This window comes from Crotalus tigris, unplaced genomic scaffold, assembly GCF_016545835.1.
Source record: "Crotalus tigris isolate CLP2741 ecotype Arizona unplaced genomic scaffold, ASM1654583v1 scf7180000017833.3397121, whole genome shotgun sequence".
In the NCBI taxonomy this organism is placed as follows: domain Eukaryota; kingdom Metazoa; phylum Chordata; class Lepidosauria; order Squamata; family Viperidae; genus Crotalus; species Crotalus tigris.
Genome location: NW_024096661.1, coordinates 941,401 through 963,135, shown reverse-complemented (window position 1 = coordinate 963,135; position 21,735 = coordinate 941,401). Strand labels below are relative to the sequence as shown.

At 38.2% G+C, this 21,735-nt stretch overlaps 1 protein-coding gene across 1 annotated transcript in view; it reads right to left on the bottom strand.

Annotated features, from left to right (window-relative positions):
• The window catches only part of ORC3 (origin recognition complex subunit 3), a 44,985-nt gene that overhangs the window by 6,382 nt on the left and 16,868 nt on the right, over positions 1-21,735 (bottom strand). The window contains exons 9-17 of the mRNA XM_039343090.1: positions 21,593-21,706; positions 17,097-17,230; positions 15,930-15,993; positions 12,619-12,735; positions 12,023-12,102; positions 8,820-8,953; positions 6,861-6,940; positions 4,614-4,711; positions 1,622-1,763 (exon numbers count right to left, since the gene is read on the bottom strand). Coding sequence (XP_039199024.1) covers positions 1,622-1,763; positions 4,614-4,711; positions 6,861-6,940; positions 8,820-8,953; positions 12,023-12,102; positions 12,619-12,735; positions 15,930-15,993; positions 17,097-17,230; positions 21,593-21,706 — 963 coding nt within the window. The remainder of the gene's footprint in view (positions 1-1,621; positions 1,764-4,613; positions 4,712-6,860; positions 6,941-8,819; positions 8,954-12,022; positions 12,103-12,618; positions 12,736-15,929; positions 15,994-17,096; positions 17,231-21,592; positions 21,707-21,735) is intronic.

Here is a 21,735-nt window from a genome sequence, read left to right as displayed (position 1 = left end):
TATTGTCCATACCTTCTCCTGTCTGCACTACCCTTAATAAATTATTCAATATTATATAATTTTTATTGTACTATATAATCATATTATGGAAGAAAGTAATATAAATGGCCATGCAGAGTGGCTTTTCCTAGGGATAACCTATTGGTTTGTATTCAGCTGCATGATTAAAAAAGAGCCATCTTAGTGTAGTGGTTAAGGCAACAAGCTAGAAACTAGAAGACTGCCATTGCCCCCTCTTCTGTTTATTTTAGTTCTTGAAATACTGAATAAAGGAAATAAAATAAGATGAGAAGATTTAAAAAGTGGCTTATAAAGAGCCCTTGCAGATCACTTGGTTTCGATTTTAGAAGATTGATTAAAGGGAATTGAAATATTAATGGAAAACAAAGAATTTGATGCATTAACAAGTTTTAAGATCAAGAAATAGAAGATCAAGATATTTGATACAAGATCAAATAGAGTTGATAAATAAAACATTTCAAGTTTCAGAAAAAAGTAAAATACTTGGGTAATAATATGACAAATACAAATTGTATGCTGTTTCAAAATAATTATGAAATGCAATTTAAAAAGATATTGTATTTATCATTTTAAAAAAGATACTGTATGTATCTTTTTAAAGAAAAAAATAAAATTGTCTTTGTTGGGAAGAATTTCAGTGATTAAGATGTTTTGCCTAGAATGCTATTTTTGTTCCACACAATGCCCATTTTAACATCTGATGAGCCAATTAAGAAAAGATATATCTAAATTTGTGTGGGCATGGAAAAAACCTTGAGTTAAATATGAGGCATTACAAGCTGTAAAAGACACAGGAGGATTGCATTTGAAGTTATACTTTGCAGCTTGTTATTTAGTTTGGTAAAACAATGAATGCTGCTGAGAAACAGGAGTATTTTTGAAGTTAGAAAGAATTATTTGAAATTTGGGGTGGCATTGAGGCTTACGATATAATAAAGCTGAGGTTAATGGTAAACTTTAAAAATTGTTTTGTTAAGATGTGCCATTTCAGAATGTGGAATTGATACAAACCTAGGTTATGCCCAAAAATATCTTTGTTCAAGAACATTGGGGGAGGGATCTTACTTTTGGGTAAATATGGTATTTAGGAAGTCTGTCTTTCTGGAAAATTTATTGGGAAGGGAATGGATTTAGAACAATATAGTAAACATTTTGGAAGAGAGATGAAGCATCTCACATGACTTAAAGTTAGTTTTTTTTTTGGGGGGGGGGGGAAACAAAGGAAATGAAATAAACTTCCTGATGTAGAGGTTATTAAAGCTGATAAAGTAAATCTCAGAGTGATCATGAGCCTGGATAATTAAATTCCTAAAGTCATCAAAATATTTTAACTGACAATTAACAAGTCATGAATTCTTTAACAGATTTTCACATATTAAACAACATGCACATCAACATATCAAAACACCTGAGTTATACCTCCAAACTGTATTTCACTGAGAATTTAATTTGTCTAGCAACATTTCAAGCAGTGGGATGCTGTGAGATTTACTCACGTTAATCCCAATAAAGAACGTTGTTTTAAAAAAGAAAACTCCAGAAATGGGAACCCTTGTTAGAAATGAGGCCACAAGACTATTGCCTTGTTCTTATTTCCTACCTTAAGATAGAAGTATGGCTTGTTGAGAGCAGTGTGAAGAGCAGCACGTGGGGTGGCATTCAAATGCTCTCGGAGGGTATTAGCTGCATTGAAATACATCACCTCATGCAGTGTTTGCATCTCTGCAGGTGCAAGGTAATTCCTAAAATAGCACACAAAAAATGTGAGAGAAGGATATTTATTGAATTCAGCTCCTAATTCTATCATAAACCTCAGAAAATAAGCAATGTATACGTTTTGTATTGCGCTCTAGCATCATGTAGTACCTGCTTTTAGCTTTATGGGTTAAAGATTTTTTAAAGACTTCACTATTATCTCTTTTTTAAAAGATGGTGATATCGAATTTTCTATATACCACTGACAATTTCTATTAAAACAGAAACATTCAACAATCATCAATAAAATCATCTGGTAATAACATCTACATGTAGCCCATTTTCACTATATTCTCTTTACATTTTAATTCTATTATTTATTTGGAGCATATTGGATCAAGTTTTTAAAAATTGGTTTCAGTCTAAAATCATAATAAAGAGCTTTTTTTGGCCTGCAAAATCCTGCAATATATTAATAAATTCCACATATTTCCTTTGCTCCTATTCTTTTTGTTCAGTTCTTTCAGTGTTTCCTTTTGCTCAAATTGTAATGTTCTTCTTAAAGATATAAACGTATCCTAGCACACTGTTCATAACTGAAATGTAGACTGGAAATAAATCACACTTAAAACTATTCAGCCATAGCTTAGAGTTACTACCGTCCACATTTTTTTACTTCTAGCATTGGTCATAATTCCTTATTTAATGAAAAAATTAAACTGGCTTTACATTGTGCTAAAATAATGTGTTCAGATAGTCTATACAAGGCATAGTACAGTTTTAAGATCACCTTAAAATCCACTCTAAGGATTAAATAGGAACTATAGCATTCATTAATCAATATTGTTATAACCCTTGTTTCCAAGAACAGAGATTCTCATAAAAAAAAAAAAACAGTACTGTAGCTGTGTCTCCAAAGTACTGAGAAAATGTAATTCCACAAATGCAAAGTCACCATCGAAAAGACTGTCTATATTATCATCAAATTAATATTTGTTTAACAACAAGGCAAAATATGCAGCAAGATTGTTTGCAGCTTCTGAAATCCTCAAAAATTTACTATCAAATTATTAAGTTTAATATGACAGAAATGGGAAATTATTAAATATGTAGCGGGACTGTCTGAGAGTGTCTGCAGGAGCTTGGTTGGGAAGGGAGAGATTGGGACAGCTGCTGCTGGCTTTGGGTGTGGCCGGCATGGGCGGAAGAAAAAGATAGGAAAGGAAAGGAAAGGAAAGGGACAGGACGTGGTGGCTGTGCAGTTTGTCAGGTAAAGGTAAAGAGAGAGTGGAAGTTTTATCTGCTTTTCTTTGTAAGGAGGATATTTTAAACCAGTGTTTCTCAACCTTGACAATTTTAAGGCATGTGGACTTCAACTCCCAGAATTCCATAGCCAGCAATGCTGGCTGTGGAATTCTGGGAGTTGAAGTCCACATGCCTTAAAATTGTCAAGGTTGAGAAACACTGTTTTAAACAGAGGCTAGAGAGAGGGGGAGTGGAATTTTATTGCTTTCCTTCATAAGGAGGTTTCAAATGGAGGAGAGGGAGAGAGTGGGGTTTTATTGCTTCCTTCCTAAGGAGGATATCTCAAACGGAGGCAAGGGAGAGTGTGTAGAAAGGAGTTGGCTGAGGCTCCTAGCCTCAGATTTTAACAATAAAGACAAAGGGGGGGGAGGGCTTTGACGCCGAGACCTGACTGAAGAAGAAACAACAGAAGGAGAGGAGAGACTGGTGGTGGCTACTGTTGCTGCGAAGCCTGGAGGCTATTTGGACTGTGACTATTGCTGCTGGTACAGGTTTTAGACTTTGTGGGGGGGAGTTGCCCTGGGGGGTGAGCTATTGCTACAGCACACTGACTGTTGTTTCTACTACTGTCTGGAGCCGGGGTTTTCCTCCATCCCACTTGACTCTGAACGACCGCTGAGGAATCCTTTATTCCTGCTGCTATAACGGCCTTGGGCTGTTGGATATCATCATAGCATTGACTATCGTGGCTGGTTATTTCCGTTCCTGGAAGCCCCTCCTTGATGACAAGAGCCTGCTACCTCCTAATTCTGCATGAGCTCCGGCTGGAAGAGACATCTTATCAACCCCTAGAGAACGCTACTGCAGGGCTTGACAAAGGGGGACGGGGCTGGGAGGGCCTGGGTTTTGGCGGCCTCTGAGGAGGTAACGCTACAAATACATAAGGAGTCATCATCTAACTGCATATGATTAATGTTAAATTAAATTTGAATATTAATGAAGTTAAAATCAAATGTATCAGTTGCCTTGGTATTGCTCATTTCTTTGTCATAGTTGTTTTATTTGGACTGCAATCATCTTATGCCACTTAAATTTAAAGGGCAATCCTTATCCTAAAAATTAAAAAATTAAAAAAAAAAAACAACTCTGTGTGGGGCCAGAAGTGAACTTAGCAACTGTGTAGACTTGACTGGTGGCAGATATCTAATAACTTAATCCCAAACATTTCTGTCAGATTGGGCAATCTGCAACTCACAAACCTTCGCTTTCTAATTTTGGTAAACTGCCATAGTGAAGTTGGAATCTAACAAAAAACTAAACCCAACACAACTAAAACTACAAAAAAGGTCTAGGAGAGAAATGAGAAAAGGAGGAGATAAGGTTTATTCTCCATGTTAGAAACTACAATCCGTTAAATTCAAACATAGCTTTTTCCTTCCAGTAAATTTATTATGTAAAATTGTGCAACTATTTCTATATTACGCATGCTTTGTCATTATTTTATAGTACCGACATAGGCAAACAATAGTCCTTATCAACATATTTGCAGACCCAAATTTCAGTTCTGCGAACTTTTTTTTCCCTTTGGAAAAGTTGAGACAGACAAAATGAATTTCACAAGCTCCTTAGAAAAAAAACAATGCAATGCTCACCTCACAAGGCCATCTATAAAGTCAACAATTTCAAAACGGAGCATTTCAAACGTTGTTAGTTTCTTTACTCTCCTTGACTCTTTCATCTCCAACAAAGTCTATAACACAAAGTGGTACTAATCATCTCCACAGGTATTTCCCCATTATGTACTAAGCAGATTTTTTTTTTGTCTGTGAACAGCCAAATGCTTCTTCAATTGTTTAAGGAATAAGTCTATTCTTTAAATTGGAACCAACTGTTCTTTTGCAACTATAATCATATAGAAATGCAAAGATGCTTTTACCAAGCTAGAAGTGATTAAGGTATTAAATTATAACTTGGGACACTTAGGTTCAAGTCCATCTCTAGCCATGGAAGCTTGTCAATTGATTCTGGGACAGTTACTATTTCTCAATCAAAACTACTGCAAAGAGTGGTTGTAGGAAAATCTGGAGTAGGAAGTGGCATATAAGTTATCTTGAGCTCCTGCAGGAAAGGTGGGACATAAATCTAACAAAAGCAAACAGAACTATAGAAATACTAGATGATTCTTAGATATTAAACTATACCTATCAGTTACACAATTCTTCTACAACAGACATGTCAAACACAAGACCCAGGGGCCGGATGCGGCCCGCAAAGTGGTTTCATGTGGCCCACAAAGCCATCCTAGAAACAGTGAGGGAACGGCCCCTGCTACCTTGGCCCTGGCCAGCCGGGAGCCACTGTACAATTTTGTGGTGGCCATCTTGGCACTTGCCCCGGTGGACCAAGCCTTGGCACTTGCCCCAGTCCCACCCCCTTCTGCCAGAGACCCTCAGATCTGTCCCACTCCTGCCCAGGCCCCCACAGACACCCTTGACAGGAATGATGTAGAACTGGCCACACCCACCCAGTAGGCCACATCCACTCCACGCCCACCCAGTAGGCTGCACCCACTCTGGCCACACCCACCTGGCCCCCCAAGGGCAACCACAATGCTGATGCAGCCCTCACTGAAATTGAGTTTGACACCCCTGTTCTATAACAAGAGCAAATACAACAACACAGTGATCTAAGCAACCATTTTAATTCTGCTTGGTTTGATTTATTTTACTGAACAACATGATAGTTGGCCAGTCAGGCAAAGGCCATCTCTCCATTTCTCCAGTTACTTGATTATAGAAGAATTGGAGTTGTTATTATTATTCTTACTGGACTGACTGTTATATTTTTATAGCAGATTTACATGCACATGAGATGTAATCAGAAAATCCAGTAAATAAAAACAAGATAATTAACACAGAGACACACGTACACACTTGTCCTCTTTCATTTTGTAAATAAGGTATGGAATAACAAGTAGAGCGAGCAGAAAGAGGTAGAGAGGGACCCAGAAAGATAGAAACAATTTTACAAAATAAAACTGAAACTATGATCTTAGAACTAGTTAACTTGCATATTTTTACATATGTAATATATATGGGTATTAAAACACTTCAGAAATACTGAACAGGCATAATATGAAGGCAATTCGGAAATAAACCTCCATTTAGTTATCCATGACAGACACTCGCAGATACAGAACTTTTATTATACACATTAGAAAACTACAACATTACATTACTTTTTGACATAATCGCCATTCAAATTGAGGCACTTGTTGTAATGTCTTACAAGATTTGAAATTCCTTAGTAGTAGTCGCTTGGTGCCAAATCTGGGCTATGGGGGTGGGGTGATCAAAAACATCCCAACGGAACTGCTTCAAAAGTTCTTGGGTGCGTCTAGCAGTGTGAGAGTGAACATTATCATGAACCAACACCACACCGGAAGTGGTGCCATAAAACATCCCGCCAAATGTGAAGATGCCAAAGGAGTACTGTTAGTGAAGTTCTTGGAGCGTGGTTCAAACATCAATTCAGAAGTCTACTGTGAAACATTGAGACAAGCCATCCATAACAAGCGTTGGGGCATGCTGACTTCCAGTGTGGTATTGGTTCACGATAATGCTTGCCCACACACCGTTAGACACACCCAAGAACTTCTGAAGCAGTTCCGTTGGAATATTTTTGATCACCCCATCCCCTCGTAAATACTAACAGCTAATGTTTACTATCTGTAGAAGCATCTCTTTCCACATTGGAATACATTAAAATTCTAATACTGGTTTCGTTCAAGCTGAAATGTCTTTCTTTGATTAGTTTTGATTTCAAAGGGCTTATTATATACACCAGACAACTTATTAGTAACATTAGAATTACAAAGTCAACAGTTAAAATATGCTGACCTTTTGAAGATGATACAGATCTGTTTTCTTCTGAAGCTCTTCCAGTGAGGATATGGATTTTTCTTGATCACCACTAGCTTCTGTGATTTGTATAAGAAAAAGAAGCAAGTATAATCATCTTCCATAAAGGATCCACAGAGAAAAGAAGAAGCTCTATGCACTAGGTTGGGTAGGCAACCTTGTCTCTTTTATGACTCGTGGACTTCAACTCCCAGAATTTCTGACCCAGCCATGAGTCATAAAAGAGCCAAGGTTGCCTACACCTGCACTAGGTGAAAAACAGGTGGGATTTGGTTGACTTCTACACCCATATTTAGCAATTTCCCCCATAGACTTTCAGAGGCCTGGGAGATCTTCCATTGAAGGTGACATTGGAGATGGCAATTGAAATAAAAAAAATGCCATGGGATCTAGGATTTAGTAGGTAATTTTACGCACATAGATACAAATCAAGATCAAATCCAGCATGTTTTGGAAAAAAAATGTTATTTTCTATCCCTCCTCTCCTCTGGCTTTCTACCTTCAAACATAATAAGATTAAGGATTTATTAAAAAAAAATAGAGAGAGAGAGATAAAATGAAGCAACACTGTGAAATCCCTCTGCAATACTTAATCCCGTATTAAACCTTGCTGGGCAGATTCTCAGACATTACAAAATTCAGTTCAAATGCCTTCCAGGCAGCTCTGGTTATTGTTTTTAATATACACAGAGACTTCTTCCATATGCACACATTCAAATAATCTGCACAGTTTAAGACAGTAGAGTCTAACTGAACTAACAGAAAACACAAATACAATGCTCAAAAACAGCTCTCTGATGTATGTGTGCAAGATTTTTATCTATTTCTAATGTTTTGTCCCCTTAGATACTCATATTTGTAATTTTATCTATCTATACAACTGAACCTGAAACCATTTTTGAAATAATAATCCATTTTTTAAAAAAAAATCCATGTATTTATTGACTGCTTAATTCTTGTAATCTTTCCCAAATCTTTATTACTTACAACGCATTCTTCTGGGATTTGCAATACTATAACAGGCAGAAAAGAGGCATTGAGGAATCTATAAGCTTATCTCTAGCTTCTGAACTGGCTAAATAAAAAATGGGATAAGATTTTCAAAGGAAGGAGGAAAATGCAAAGAAGGTTGTGGGTGCCTTTTCAGTTTATCTCCATTTTCAGTTGATCTCCCAACACACTAGCACAGCAAGGGAAACCTGAGTTTGGAAATCCCCACATTAGTTTTACTATGTGAGATGAAATTAACACCCCATGCAATTCCATTAAATATTCCAAGATAAAATGGTAGTCACAGAATTACATAGAATTGGATCGTAGGCCTTGAATCTATTTTCCCGTCCCCCCCCCCACTATGCACTTGAACCCAAATAAGACATCATCCAACAAACATTTACTCAGTCTTTTTCTGAAGATGCTCAGTAGAGACCACTGCTTCCCTGTGACTGGTTCCATTGATCAACTGCTGTTACCGTTACGAAATATTTTCTTACCTATAACCACAACCTGCCTTTTAATTTCAATCGTTGATTATTTGTCTTTCTTCAGCTTCTAATCTGGCATTTAAAACGTTTCAGTTTTGCGGAGTAAGTTTTGATGCTGAGTCGACCAATAACAGCAAAAACAATGCAACAATTTAGCTAAAAGCCACTGTGTTCCTCAAGCAATGTCATTTTAAAATGCAATCCATTATATTGCAATACATTCATTATTGTTTCATTTCTCAAACTAATGGGCTAAATTCGACATTAATAAGTGGACTTCTTTTTTACTACCTGGAAGCCTAAAAAATCTTAAGGGACCAGTCAATGTATTCCTTATTTGTTCTCATAAAGTCAGGCATTTCTTTTTATAATGAGAGTATTTTCTATACCTCTTCAGTGAGTATGGCTGCAGAAAATAACAATGGAATCAGAATATCTAACAAAACTTCAGTACCTTCAAGATTTTTAAGTAGATGGACATATCCCTCCAATTTTTCTAAAGCCTTTCTAAGACACTTTGCAGAAGACGATATAAGAATGTCCACACATTTTTCAAGAGTAGCCACCAACTCATCCTTGGCCAACATCCTAAAAAAAGAAACCAAGAATATGAAGAATTTACTATAGAAAAAAAGTATAGTGAGACAAGTGTAGGCAAATGTACAGCAAAAGATAGTCTTCCTCAAACTGAGCTTGATGACTGGTGACTGCACAACATAACCATGACACTGTCTCAGCAATAGAGAAATAATCAGCCATTTTCTTCCATTTTTTTTTCCAACTTCTCAATCTTGGCTACATTCCTGGAATTTCCTAATGGCATCTGATTCAAATAATAACCAAATCTAACCTTGCTTAGCATTTCAAGGTCAGCCTAGGCTAGGTGCTGCTATCTAACAAATGTACAATACGAGACAGTGTTTTGTACAGTGTATTTGCCTACCTTCTCAAAAGATAAAACTCATATTTAGCATTATATCTACACAACAAAACAAAAGTTCGATAAATCCCAATAAATACTATAAAGGCAAAACAAAAAGCAGATTAACTTTTTAACTGATGCAGTGTGAACACAAAATTTGGCTTTGCTTGGCTTTGCTCCGAGTTGGACTCAGAAGCCGATCTTAGATTATCTGGGAGAAGTATGAGCCAGACAAGCACATGGAGAGGGTGTTTATTACTGCGAGTTCTGCCACTTGTATTTTAGACCCATGTCCTTCCTGATTTGTCAAGGCCTCCCAGAAGATTGATTCGGTCCAAGCAGTAGTTAATATGTTTTTATGAGAATGGTTCTGTTTTCCTTGAATGAAGTATATGCCCCTTTCTCAAGAAGTCATTCTTGGACCCAACTTCATTGGACAACTTTTGTCCAGTCTCCAGGATCATCCACTCTACCAGTCTTTTTATCCAGGCCCTGGATAAAATAGATTATCTGGACTTTTTTCAGTAAAGATTCAGACTGGGTTATAGTAGACATTTGGTCACACTTGTGGATGATCTTTGAAGGGTTTGGGATGGGGGTTGATACGTCCATCCTGGCTCTCTCAGCAGTTTTTGATGTCATCAACCATAGCAACCTTCTGGAGCAATTCCCAGGGTTACAAGCAGAAGAGAAGGGTACTATTTTGCAATAGTTCTCATCCTTCTTCTATGGTTGATCCAGTCAGTGTTACATTATAGGAGAGAAGGTAAATATGTACTGATGCAAAAATAAGTGAAAGCCACATTATCTCAAGAGTACCTTCATAAAGTGCATTTATTTGTAGAACTTTTGACAGCGTAATTTTAAAAGTCTTATCCAAATGAAATGTAGACATGGAATGTATCAGAACATACTTGAAGTGCTTGTGACATCAGTACAACTTAAGCCAGTGTTTCCCAAACTTGACAATTTTAAGGCATGAGGACTTCAAGTCCCAGAATTCCACAACCAGCAACGCTGGCTGTGGAATTCTGGGAGTTGAAGTCCACATGCCTTAAAATTGTCAAGTTTGGGAAACACTGGCTTAAGCTATTCCCTTTTCATAAAAAATGAGGGGCAAAAGAAAGACACCCCAAAATGTTTTTCATCTGGATTCACCCTTCCTTTCTTCCCGCTGCCTCCAGATTGTCAGGATTTGCCAGGATAGAATGTTAAGTAATTACATAACATCAAAATGAAATAAATGTTTTAAATCAATACATAGAAAGCTTTAGAAATACTGTACACATCCAGAGTGTAAGTGAAATCATGTTTGAACAGTTAGGTTTGGTTTTGCTGAAGTTTCTGTTTTCTACAATCCCCTACACAGGATCCCCAAGCTACATGTGACAATCAGGAAAACCTTGAAAAGACAAAATTGGGTTGTATTCTACTGCACTGGAAAAAAAAAAACCAGGAGTCGCTGCTTTTTCTTTTCCTCTCTACTTTCCATTCTTCCCCCCTCTCCTTTTTCCTTTCCTTAAGTTTCTATTCATATTTTATATTATAACAAGCTCTAATAAAATAAATAAATTAAAGAAAGAAATATTAATTGGAGGGCCTCAATTGGTGCTGAAATTAGAAAATTGGAAAACTTAAAAAGGGACCATTGCAGAAGCATAAATATTTTTCTCTTTGTGCAAAACACTCCTGGATCCAAGCCACAGTATTTCAGATCTTCTTATTTATGCTTGAATGAAATCTCTACTTAATTGCACTTCTAGATAATCTTTAGAAAAATATATATTGGGCAAAAAAGTCCCCGTGCATATGATTATGATATAATTAGCATACTCAAAATGAAAATGAAAATAATTGGGAGGAAAGAAGCATTACCCAAATTCCATAACCAATTCCTCAAATCACATTTGCCTATCCCAGGGATAGGCAACCTTGGCTCTTTTATGACTCGTGGACTTCAACTCCCAGAATTCCTGAGCCAGCTATGTTGGCTCAGGAATTCTGGGAGTTGAAGTCCATGAGTCATAAAAGAGCCAAGGTTGCCTACCCCTGGCCTATCCCATCCATCCAACCATTCATCCGTCTATCCATCCATCCATTTTACATAACCACCCATCTGACAAGTATTACTCTCATCTCAGCATTACCATCTTATCCTATCAAGTATGCCTTCCTGTCTTTGAGAGCACGCAAATTAACCCATCTCAATATTAGTTATAGAAATAAAGTCTAACAGGGCGGAACATATTTCTAGACTTATATTCACACGTATGCCATAGGACAGCCTGAGTGATATACCAATTATTGTATTAGGCCTGGATCGTGATGATTCCAAGTTTAAATTTCTACATTTTTACTTTAATCAGCTAATGGCTTAACTGAATTCCAAGAATTGTTCCACTGAGTCCTTGGAGAAAGTACTGAAGGATAAAAATTTAAGCAGACCCATGAATTGAATAGTTTCATCCAAAGATCAAGCAGTCTGAATGGAAAAAGTAGAATTGGGCTATGCAATCCAGCTGGCAATCCCATTAAAAAGGACAAACATTAAAAACACTTATTTTATATTAAAAAAAAAATATATGACCAGTTGCCAAAACGAAACAAACAAACAACCCGTCCCCTTCAAACCACTATTCCTCTGGCAACACATTTCCAACCCCAGGTTCTTCTTAAATAGCCCATGAAGACTTTGCTATGTCTTGAATACAAAAAAGAAATGGAAAGAAAGCTACCTCACCAGCTGCATGGCAGACTCATATTCCTCTCTTTCCCATACGCTTTTTTCCAAGCATGCACAATACAGCTCTCTGATCTGTAAAACAGGAAATGTTTTAGAAATATCAAATGGATGAAATGTTCATTTTTGCCAATTTGTTACTGACAATAAAAGCTTTAGAAATTGTTAAGACTTCACTGATCTCAGATATGGAAAACTCCTACCCTATCCAGGAATGTGTTAGTTCAATAAGAATAAAGAAAGTACATACAATTAATGTGGACAGATTCACACTGTAAAAATAAACTGCTTTCACTGCCTTAAAATAAATGTATTTTTTATTATCTCTTTCCCACCCTGAGGTATATTTTTCAGTATTCGGTGCTCAGAAGAAGCCAGGACAATTTGACTAAACCTAATTATTTCAATGTCAAAAGGGCTATAAAATACTTTCAAGGTCCCTTTGTCTTTGAATATATTGAGTGGTCTGGCAGTAAAAAAGAGTTAGTGTTGTTTTATCTTACTGCAGTGCAGGCTAAATAAGAAAAAGCAATTCAACTGAAAACCAAACTCAAGATTTTGAAATATTAGACATACGTAAAGAGCACATACTTGTTTGCCTAATGGGTACTTTGGAAGAGAAGATGTGAAAGCGTGAAGACACTGCAAAATTGGGAAATAATTTTCATGGTAACTATAGAGATCTTTCAGCAATATTTGTGTTGTTTCCTAAAAATAAAAAGGAAGGGTCTGATTAGTCATTTACTCATTACAAATCTATTTTACAAATTGCATTGCTATTCTATATTCTACTCAGAAGTAAATTCAATTCAGTTGAATGGGATTTATTCCCAGACACATGAGCAAGCAGATGGCACTCCACTCTGCCAGACGGGATCTGAAGCATGTCTCCTACTGGATCTCCTAAGATGGAGACAAACAATTATGGAGAGACAGACAACTATCAGCAACTCCTTAAAGCAGTGGTACCTTTTTGGGGGGGGGGGATCATGACACCTCCATTTACAGCTACAGTGGAATTCCAGGAAAATGTGTGTTTGGTTGAAGGAGATGCTTACATACAGCAAGACAGCCCTTTCCCATTAAATCTATAATAGCTAAATTGAATTATTCTATTTGAAAAAATCCCAAATTATTTTAATTTCTCCGCTGCTAATGGAGTCATAAGAAAATTATAAACACTCCATATACATTAACAATATCTTGTAATTTCATTGAGTTTAATGATGCATTTTCATTTCATTTTAAAGTAGTAGAGCAAAAATTGTATTTCTCGTATCTAATAAGCTGAAAGATAAGCATTTTTTCCCCCAGGATGAATAGGTTTCCTAGTTTTTTTTTAATAAATTAAATAAATTAAAAAGATGTGCAGAATGTGCATATGTGCAGAATCAAGTCCTAAATGTCTTGCAGTTTATAGGGAATAATAAATTACAATAATCTTTGGAAGAACCAGAAGAATCAGTGTTATTAAAACAGGACAATAAAAAGTACAGTAATTCACAGAAGAATTCACAGTTTGGTAAAAGCTAGACATCTGTTTGTTCCAGTAGACATAAACAGATATTATTCTATCCCATACATTTCATTTTGCCACTCTGCAGATTTAAGGAGAAAATCCATCTGTATATCAGTTTCCTTAAATTTAGTAAAGAGATAATTTTGTTCTATGATGAACTGCTAATGCTGAACTGCTGCGTTTCTTTTTGGGGGGACGGAGGAAGAACAGGTTTTTTTTAAAAAAAGTTAAACTTAACTGTTGTAATAGCACTGAAATAAATTGGACAATTTCCAGAGAAGGAAGATTTAACACTGTTTTGGGAAAATCTTATCTAACAGCTTTTTTTCTATCTAACAGAAAAATGTAGCATTAAAACACTGGTGCTTTTACTGCTTTATTGCTGTACTGTTTATCCACAGGTGAATAATTTTTCTATGTCAATATGAACTGAAGCCTCCATAAAATAAGAATTTTTCTTTCAGAAACAGTGCTTCATTTTTATGAAAAAAGAGCACAATCTTTGTGCATATTAAACCTAAAGCTGGGAGAACATTTTTAATCATGAAGTATGATTTTGTTGTTGTTGTTATTTGGATTTATAACTTTTTTGTCTGCTCAGACTGGGTCAAATACGGACATATCAGAGAGAGAGGGGGGGGGAGAGAGAGAGAAAGAGAGAGAGAGAGAGAGAGAGAGAGAGAGAGTGAGTGAGTTTTGGCATGTCAATGATCAATATGTTTACACATTCCCCTCTTCCTCCTACATCCCAGTTCATTGAGGTTCTTCTTCCTTAGTGCAAACAATAGGCTGTTATCACATCTAACCAGCAAGCCAATTTGTCAGTAAGTCCTGGGGACAGCAGTATGCAAGAACAAAGATCATGCAATTTGGCACTGCAACTCAGTAAGTACATTTAGATTTAACATTAATTCACAATTTTAACGATAGTAGGGGACTCAGTGTCTACGATTACATAGGAAAGCTATGACTTAAGTTAATTGTACCTTGTGAATGGCTATTGATTGGGTTTATATTACATGGTAAGTAGTAAATTATGGTTTACAAATCGTAATGGTTGGGTTCACATATCACAAAAAGATATAAACAGGCAAACCTACATTGTGGCGCAGCTTGATGAGTAAACCTAATCAAGACATGAGCATCATGCTAAATGTGTTTTCCTTTACAATGGTTGCTAAACAAGTACACATTATACTGTATTAAGCCCAAACCAAAACAATCCATGTTTGGCTTAATATGATTTATGAAGCAGCTAGTTAACTGTTTTAAATTGAAGCACCATGTTTGTCTTAAAATGCTGTTAGCTAACTTAATAGGGAATAAAAAAATAGACACGCATTGAATAATGCAGGGACATTGCAGAAATGAATTTATATGACCTATCATTCATAGTGACTGTTTTCAGCAATTTAAAATATGGATTTTAAACAGCTTCATCAGTAGTGGCTGCCTCTGAAGGTCAGATATAAAGTTGATTTATGTTTTGCCTTTTGAAGTTCCTGTATCCCAGCCTCTCTTTGAATCCCACATTAATTTAATTTTCTAGCTGTTATTGAAATGTGTCCCCTGCTTTGGAATAATTATCATAGCAAGTAAATTATAGTAGTCAGATTATGCTCACCAACCTGCTGTTCGGTTTTTAAATTTTAAAGAACACAGCATATGAAATCTTTTCATTTTTCACAGTTAAAATTAAGAGGAAAACAGAATGCAGCATTCAGTTACAGTCCCTGAATCCATACAATATCCCTGCACATTTTCCTTACGTCTCAAAATCACAAATGGGCAAATTCTTCCCTTTGGATATGCTGAAGTTAATTTCCCATCAGCCCTGGCATGGGTGGTAAGTGGCAAAGTTAGGGTTCATGTCAGGAGATTTGCTGATAAGTATTCTAGGCTGTTTTTCTTTTCAGTCCCTTGCTTTAGAATTCTTCTCTACAAGGTGTTTTTTCTAGAAAGCATGGCAAAAATTTAAAACTTTCATTATAGTAGTATATTTTCCTTCTTTTTTTTAACAGATCTATTTTTGGAAGTATGTTTTTCTTTCTTTTTAGACTAGGTGAAATGTACTTATTCCTAATAACTAACTAAAATTAATTATGCTTGAAGGAGCAGATTTAAAAGTTCAAGAGTTAGTGTAGAGGGTGCATAGTCTCTCTGTAATAAAAATACAATTTCATAATGTATCGTTTTTCCGTTTTACAGGACTTTGAGTGGCAAACCTGATGCTTCCACTTAATTCTCACAATGGAACAGATCTCGAAGACGTGAGGAATAAAATGAAGGCACACTTATATAAATGAAATTCTGGATGTTATACAGAAGTATTGCTTAACTGAAATAAGAAACATTGTAGCATTTTTTTAGTCCTAGATTTTACCTTTAAACATTCGTCATCTGTCAGCAATGCAGCCTGCTTCTCTACTTCCTGGCTTTCGACAAACCTGAACAAGGGAAAAGAAAAAGCTAATTTTCAACTCCTTAATAATAACTCCTTAATAATAATTCTGATCTGAATCATATGAGGAAAAGAAGGGGCTTAGACAGGAGAAATCAGGACATTCCTATCCTTCTGAACTTCTGACTACAAACATACTGGGAGAATTTCTTTGTGGAGGGTTTCAACTCAATTCCAAAAATCAATACTTCTTGTGCTAGTTTCTCCAGCCACATCATTCAAAAGTTTCAGATGCTCCAGAATACAGCAGCACATACAGAATTGGGTTCTCTCAAGTGACATCACAACTGTACGTGCCAACTTCTAGTAGGCTTCCAAATGCAATTCAAGGTCCTAATTATCACCCTTAAAGCCCTAAAAAGCACAGAGTCACATTTCCACCAGATTTGACAGGATGGGCATGTTCTGGGTCCATCTTATGGAACAGCATCATCTAACAGGGCCGAGGAAACATGGCTCTCTATTGTGGCAGCTGTCCTATATAACAACCTGTTCCGAGATCCAGAAGGATCTGACCTTGATGGCCTTCTGGAGGATCATGAAGACATGTTTTTTTTTCCCTCTAAGCCACGGGTGTCAAACTCGCCTCATCACGTGATGTGTCCTGACGTATCGTGACTTTTTTTTGCATTGCCAGAGCTGGGGTGGGCACGACCTCCGGATGATGCAACTGGCCCATGGGCCGGCAGTTTGACACCTCTGCTCTAAGCATTATAGCCTGGATGTTAGCAAAAGCAGAATGTGTCTTTTTGTGTGTGTTGATTACTGTGATTACACTGTATCTCAGATATTGTATTATGATTGTCTTTAAAGCTATAGTTTGTCTTGGTTTATGTTGGTTTTATAATGTTTTTTGCTAGTTGACCAGAATTATTCATTTAAGATGAGTGACCGTATGTTTTTTTAAATAAATAAATAAAATAATATGAAGAATATTATATGCACTGGCACATATGTGCAGTTTAGGGAGTGTATTTGTCTATATCATTCACTTTAAATTGTAATGCTTTATTTTTTCTTAAATCAAAAAGATTTAAGAAATGGCAAAATAATTAAATGTAATGACAAGAAGTTTAGATAGTTCTTTACCTCCTAAAAGATGGTAATCTTCGAATATTTTCAAACTGATTATGTGATAAAAGTTGTACTCTTTTCTCAGATTCTTGCACTTCACAACATAGCACACTGAGAGGGTGTGAATAAAAATGTTCCAACAGTGACAGCTGTAAGAAGAAGGAAGTCAAATTGTAAAGTGAAAATTTGGAAGAACACTGATCAAAACAATTCAAATATTATTATAGTTTTTAGAAAAATAAATCCATTCTCCTGAACTGTTATTCTGAAGCTGAAACAATATGCATTTTAATATAGTTGTAAATCAGACAGCAGGATAAACATGGCTTGCCTCCAGAAGTAGTGGGTGCTCCAACATTGGAGGTTTTTAAGAAAAGATTGGACAACGATTTGTCTGAAATGATACAGGGCAGACATGTCAAACACAAGGCCTGGGGGCCAGATGCGGCCCGCAAAGTGGTTTCATGTGGCCCGTGAAGCCATTCTGGAAACAGTGAGGGAACGGCCCCATCTGCCTTGGCCCTGGCAGAGTACAATGTACAATTTTGTGGTGGCCATCTATGCTGAAGCGCATTCAGTCTTAGCTCCATAAGCCCCCCCCCTGCATGGCCTGAGAGGAACAGTGAGGCTCGTCCAGTGGACCACGCCTTGGCGCTTGCCCCGGTGACGTGAACAATGTAGAGCTGGCCGCACCCACCCAGTAGGCCACACCCACTCCATCCATGCCCACCCAGTAGGCCGCACCCACCCTGGCTACACCCACCCAGCCCCCTGAGGGCAACCACAATGCTGATGCGGCCCTCAATGAAATTGAGTTTGACACCCCTGGTATAGGGTTTCCTGCCTGAGTAGGGGTTGGATTAGACCTTCAAGTCCTTTCTGTAATTCTGTTCATATGCACATATATACATTAATTCAATCAGTTATCAAAAAAGTTGGACAGCAAAATTATAATATAGCATATAATATGACAATAATATAGAATAACAAACTGATTTAAAATTGTATGTAAAATTCTAACACCATAACATGTAACTTAACTTACTCTGGACATATTTATTCTTTTTTATAGCAGATTCAATTACGTAGCAATTTGTCCTTTAATACAGTGACCCAGCATGTGGGTACATTATATGCAAAATTAGGCATATGGTCTGATGAGAGGAAAACAAGATAAAACTTATCTAATCATCTTGGCAAATATTCAAATACGCAACAGATGAGAGAACGAAAGCTACCTTGTTAATAAGGGTAATACAACAAAACATTAGGCGGTTTCTGTCTGTTTTGAATTGCAAATTGCAGACAAGTTCTAGCAAAAGGAATTTGGGCTACCTGATCGCTGAGGTAGGCAGAACATGACATTAAAAAAAGACACTGCTGAGCTAGGGATGTAAGTGTGACTAGCACTAGCACTAGTATAGACATGTCAAACACAAGGCCCGGGGCCCGGATGTGGCCCGCGAAGCCATCCTGGAAACAGTGAGGAAATAGCCCCCTCTGCCTTGGCCCTGGCCAGCCAGGAGCCAACGCATAATTTTGTGGTGGCCATCTATGCTCAAATGCATTCAGTCTTAGCTCCATAAGCCCCCCCCCCTCTGCATAGCCTGAGAGGAACAGTGAGGCTTCTCTAGCGGACCATGCCTTGGCACTTGCCCCGGTCCCCTCCTTCTGCCAGAGACCCTCAGATCTGTCCCACTCCTGCCCAGGCACCCTTGACGCGAACAATGTAGAGCTGGCCATGCCCACCCAGTAGGCCACACCCACTCCCTCCATGCCCACCCAGTAGGCTGCACCTACCCTGGCCACACCCACCCAGCCCCCCCGAGGGCAACCGCAATGCTGATACAGCCCTCAATGAAATTGAGTTTGACACCCCTGCACTAGTAGTACTCAGACGTATATATTGCTTCATAGTGCTTTACAGCCCTAAGTGGTTTACAGACTCAGCGTATTGCCGCCAACAATCCTCATTTTACCAACCTTGGAAGGATGGAAGGCTGAATCAACCTTGAGCCAGTCAGAATCGAACTTCTGGCAGTGGAATGCAGAATTAGCGTGCAATACTGCATCCTAACCACTGTATCTTAATATCTACATGGTTCCAATCTTTTGTGTATGCACACGTACTTGCACTTTTGAGTCACATGACTCTTGGCAATCATCTTCACTATTCCTTACCATATTCTTGGCAAGATTTTCTAAATGGCTTGCCATTGCCCTCTTCTTAAGGCTGAGAGAGGGACTGGTCCAAGGTCGCCAGTTGACTTCCTGCCTAAGGCAGGACTAGAATTTCTGGTCTCCCAGTTTCTAAGCTAGTACCTTAACCACTGCATCAAACTGGCTATTGAGTTCCTCTCTAGGATACTCTAAATGCCCACTGATATATGAAAATAAACTAAGTTCCTTTTATTGTTTAATATATAGTATTTGGATCTTAATTATTTGAAAGGCTTGTTTTTATTGTAAGGAGATTAGCAAGTCAAGAGGAAAGCCAAAAGAAGCAAGATTTTGTTTAGCTTTTTTTTTTCTTTTTTTAATATGACTAGATACCAGGAAGACTAAAATTAACACCAAACTAAAGGGATCCATTCTGTTGGAAAAGGTGGCATTGTGTGGCAGGATCCTTTGATTAATGAGACATCATTGTCAATTAGCTTCATAACTTTTCACTGTGTCAGATACAAGGCCTTTTGTTTTTCATTCTTCATGCCAACTCTCTAGTGTTATGCACTAATTCTACCAATTATCACTTCTTTATTAGGAATATTCAACATTCAAACCCATTCAGAGTTTTATTCTGCCAGTAAGAATATTCCAAACTCAGAATGATTCTTCTGATATAAACGGTGTGATGCAATCGATTCTTTCCTCCTTCTGCAGCCCTTGGCATCGGTTTTTCCACTATCCTCCAAGTCTTAAGAAAGTGAAGAAGAAAAGAAATTTCCAAGACTCGCTGGATGCCCACACTCACCCAAACTGAAAAATTCTACTATATCAAAACTTTTCTGCTGATGGAAATTTATGCCGGATCCAATCTTTAAACTGACATTTTTCAAGATGGATTTTATATACTGGTAGGCCTCGAGTTACAAGGGCAATTGGGATCGGAATTTCCATAATTGAGCAATGTGGTCAAAAAGCTTGTCAACCCGAAGAAAAGCCTTTCTTTCCCTTGTCTTGACTCTGAGTCCATCTTGCCTAATAGCAAAAATGGCTGCTGCTCTTTTCAGTTTCCCCTGTCCTCTTTTCTGACCTCTATTTCTGTATTTTCCTTCTTCTAATAAAATCCACGGATGACATACCTTTTTCATTTTTGCGAGACAAGGGCTCCATTGTCCCATGTCCCTGAAACAGCAGTGCAGTCCTTTGCCTTTGACTTGCCTTCCCAGTGCCCAAAGTTAAAGATGGGAAGACTCTTTTCCACACTAGCAAAAGGATAGTCTAAGCCAGTGGTGGAGAACCTATGGCACGCGTGCCAGAGGCGGCACTCAGAGCCCTCTCTGTGAGCACGCGTGCCATGCCCCAGAGATGGCAACCGTCCCTCTTCAACCAGCCGCCCGCTAACTTGCCGAGGTCCCATGTGGCCGGATGCATCCCAGCATGGCTGGTTTTCCTCCCCCCCGTCCTGTCCTTCCTGGCTCGCATGCTCTCGTTTTCCTGGGCACGACCCACTGCATCGCCTCCTCAGCTGTTGGTCGGCCGTCCATCCAGCTCAGAGGCGGCTTCTCTGAACTGCTGGCAGTGGGCTGCGGAGCCCCAGAGTGCGCCGGTCGAGGGGCCGGCAGGCTGTGGATGCTGACGGACACGGTCAGCCCCCATGCGGTCGCTGGCTGATGGTGTCAGGCGTCAGCCACAGCCCTGGCCCCTACCTCGCCTTGCCCTGCGACAATGGCACCTCCACCCTGCCTCGCCTCGCCTCACCCCACAGGACGAGTCTCCTGCCCACCGCCGCACCTACCAGAGACCCTCTGGATCTCCCCCAACCCTGCCCATCTCCCATAGGCATCCCTTCCCATGAGCAACATCGAGGTGACCATACCCACCTTGGCCACACCCACCCAGTCTGTCATGGTCACCATAGCCACACCCACCCAGTGGGCCACGCCCACCTGGCACCCAGTGATAAATAAGTGGGTTTTTGGGTTGCAGTTTCGGCACTTGGTCTCTAAAAGGTTCGCCATCACTGGTCTAAGCTATCATACCTGTCACCCTGACTCCTAAAATACAATCTAACATTTCACCAGCTGTTTGTAAAGAGGGACAACATTCCTATGACTGAATATAAAGAAAAATATCTAAAGATTAAAAACCGGATGTCACTGAAAAGTACTTTACCACATACTACTTTCATATTACTTTTTAATGTGTAGGAAAATTTCTTGTATGCAGGAATATTTAGTAAATCTCTAATCCATATACAGCGTCATCATTCATAGTGAAAACTAGACACAAAATTTACCATCACTCAGAATTCCAAAGTTAATGCAACTACTTTTACTAACACTTACCTGAAATCCTTTGACAAAATTGTGAACCGAGAAATCATGGTACAAAAATATATTTGTTAACACCTGCAGAACCTTCTCACTAATTTTGAATGGAAACTGACTGGTCAGAAGTATCTGATAGAGAAAAAAAAATAAAACATTAA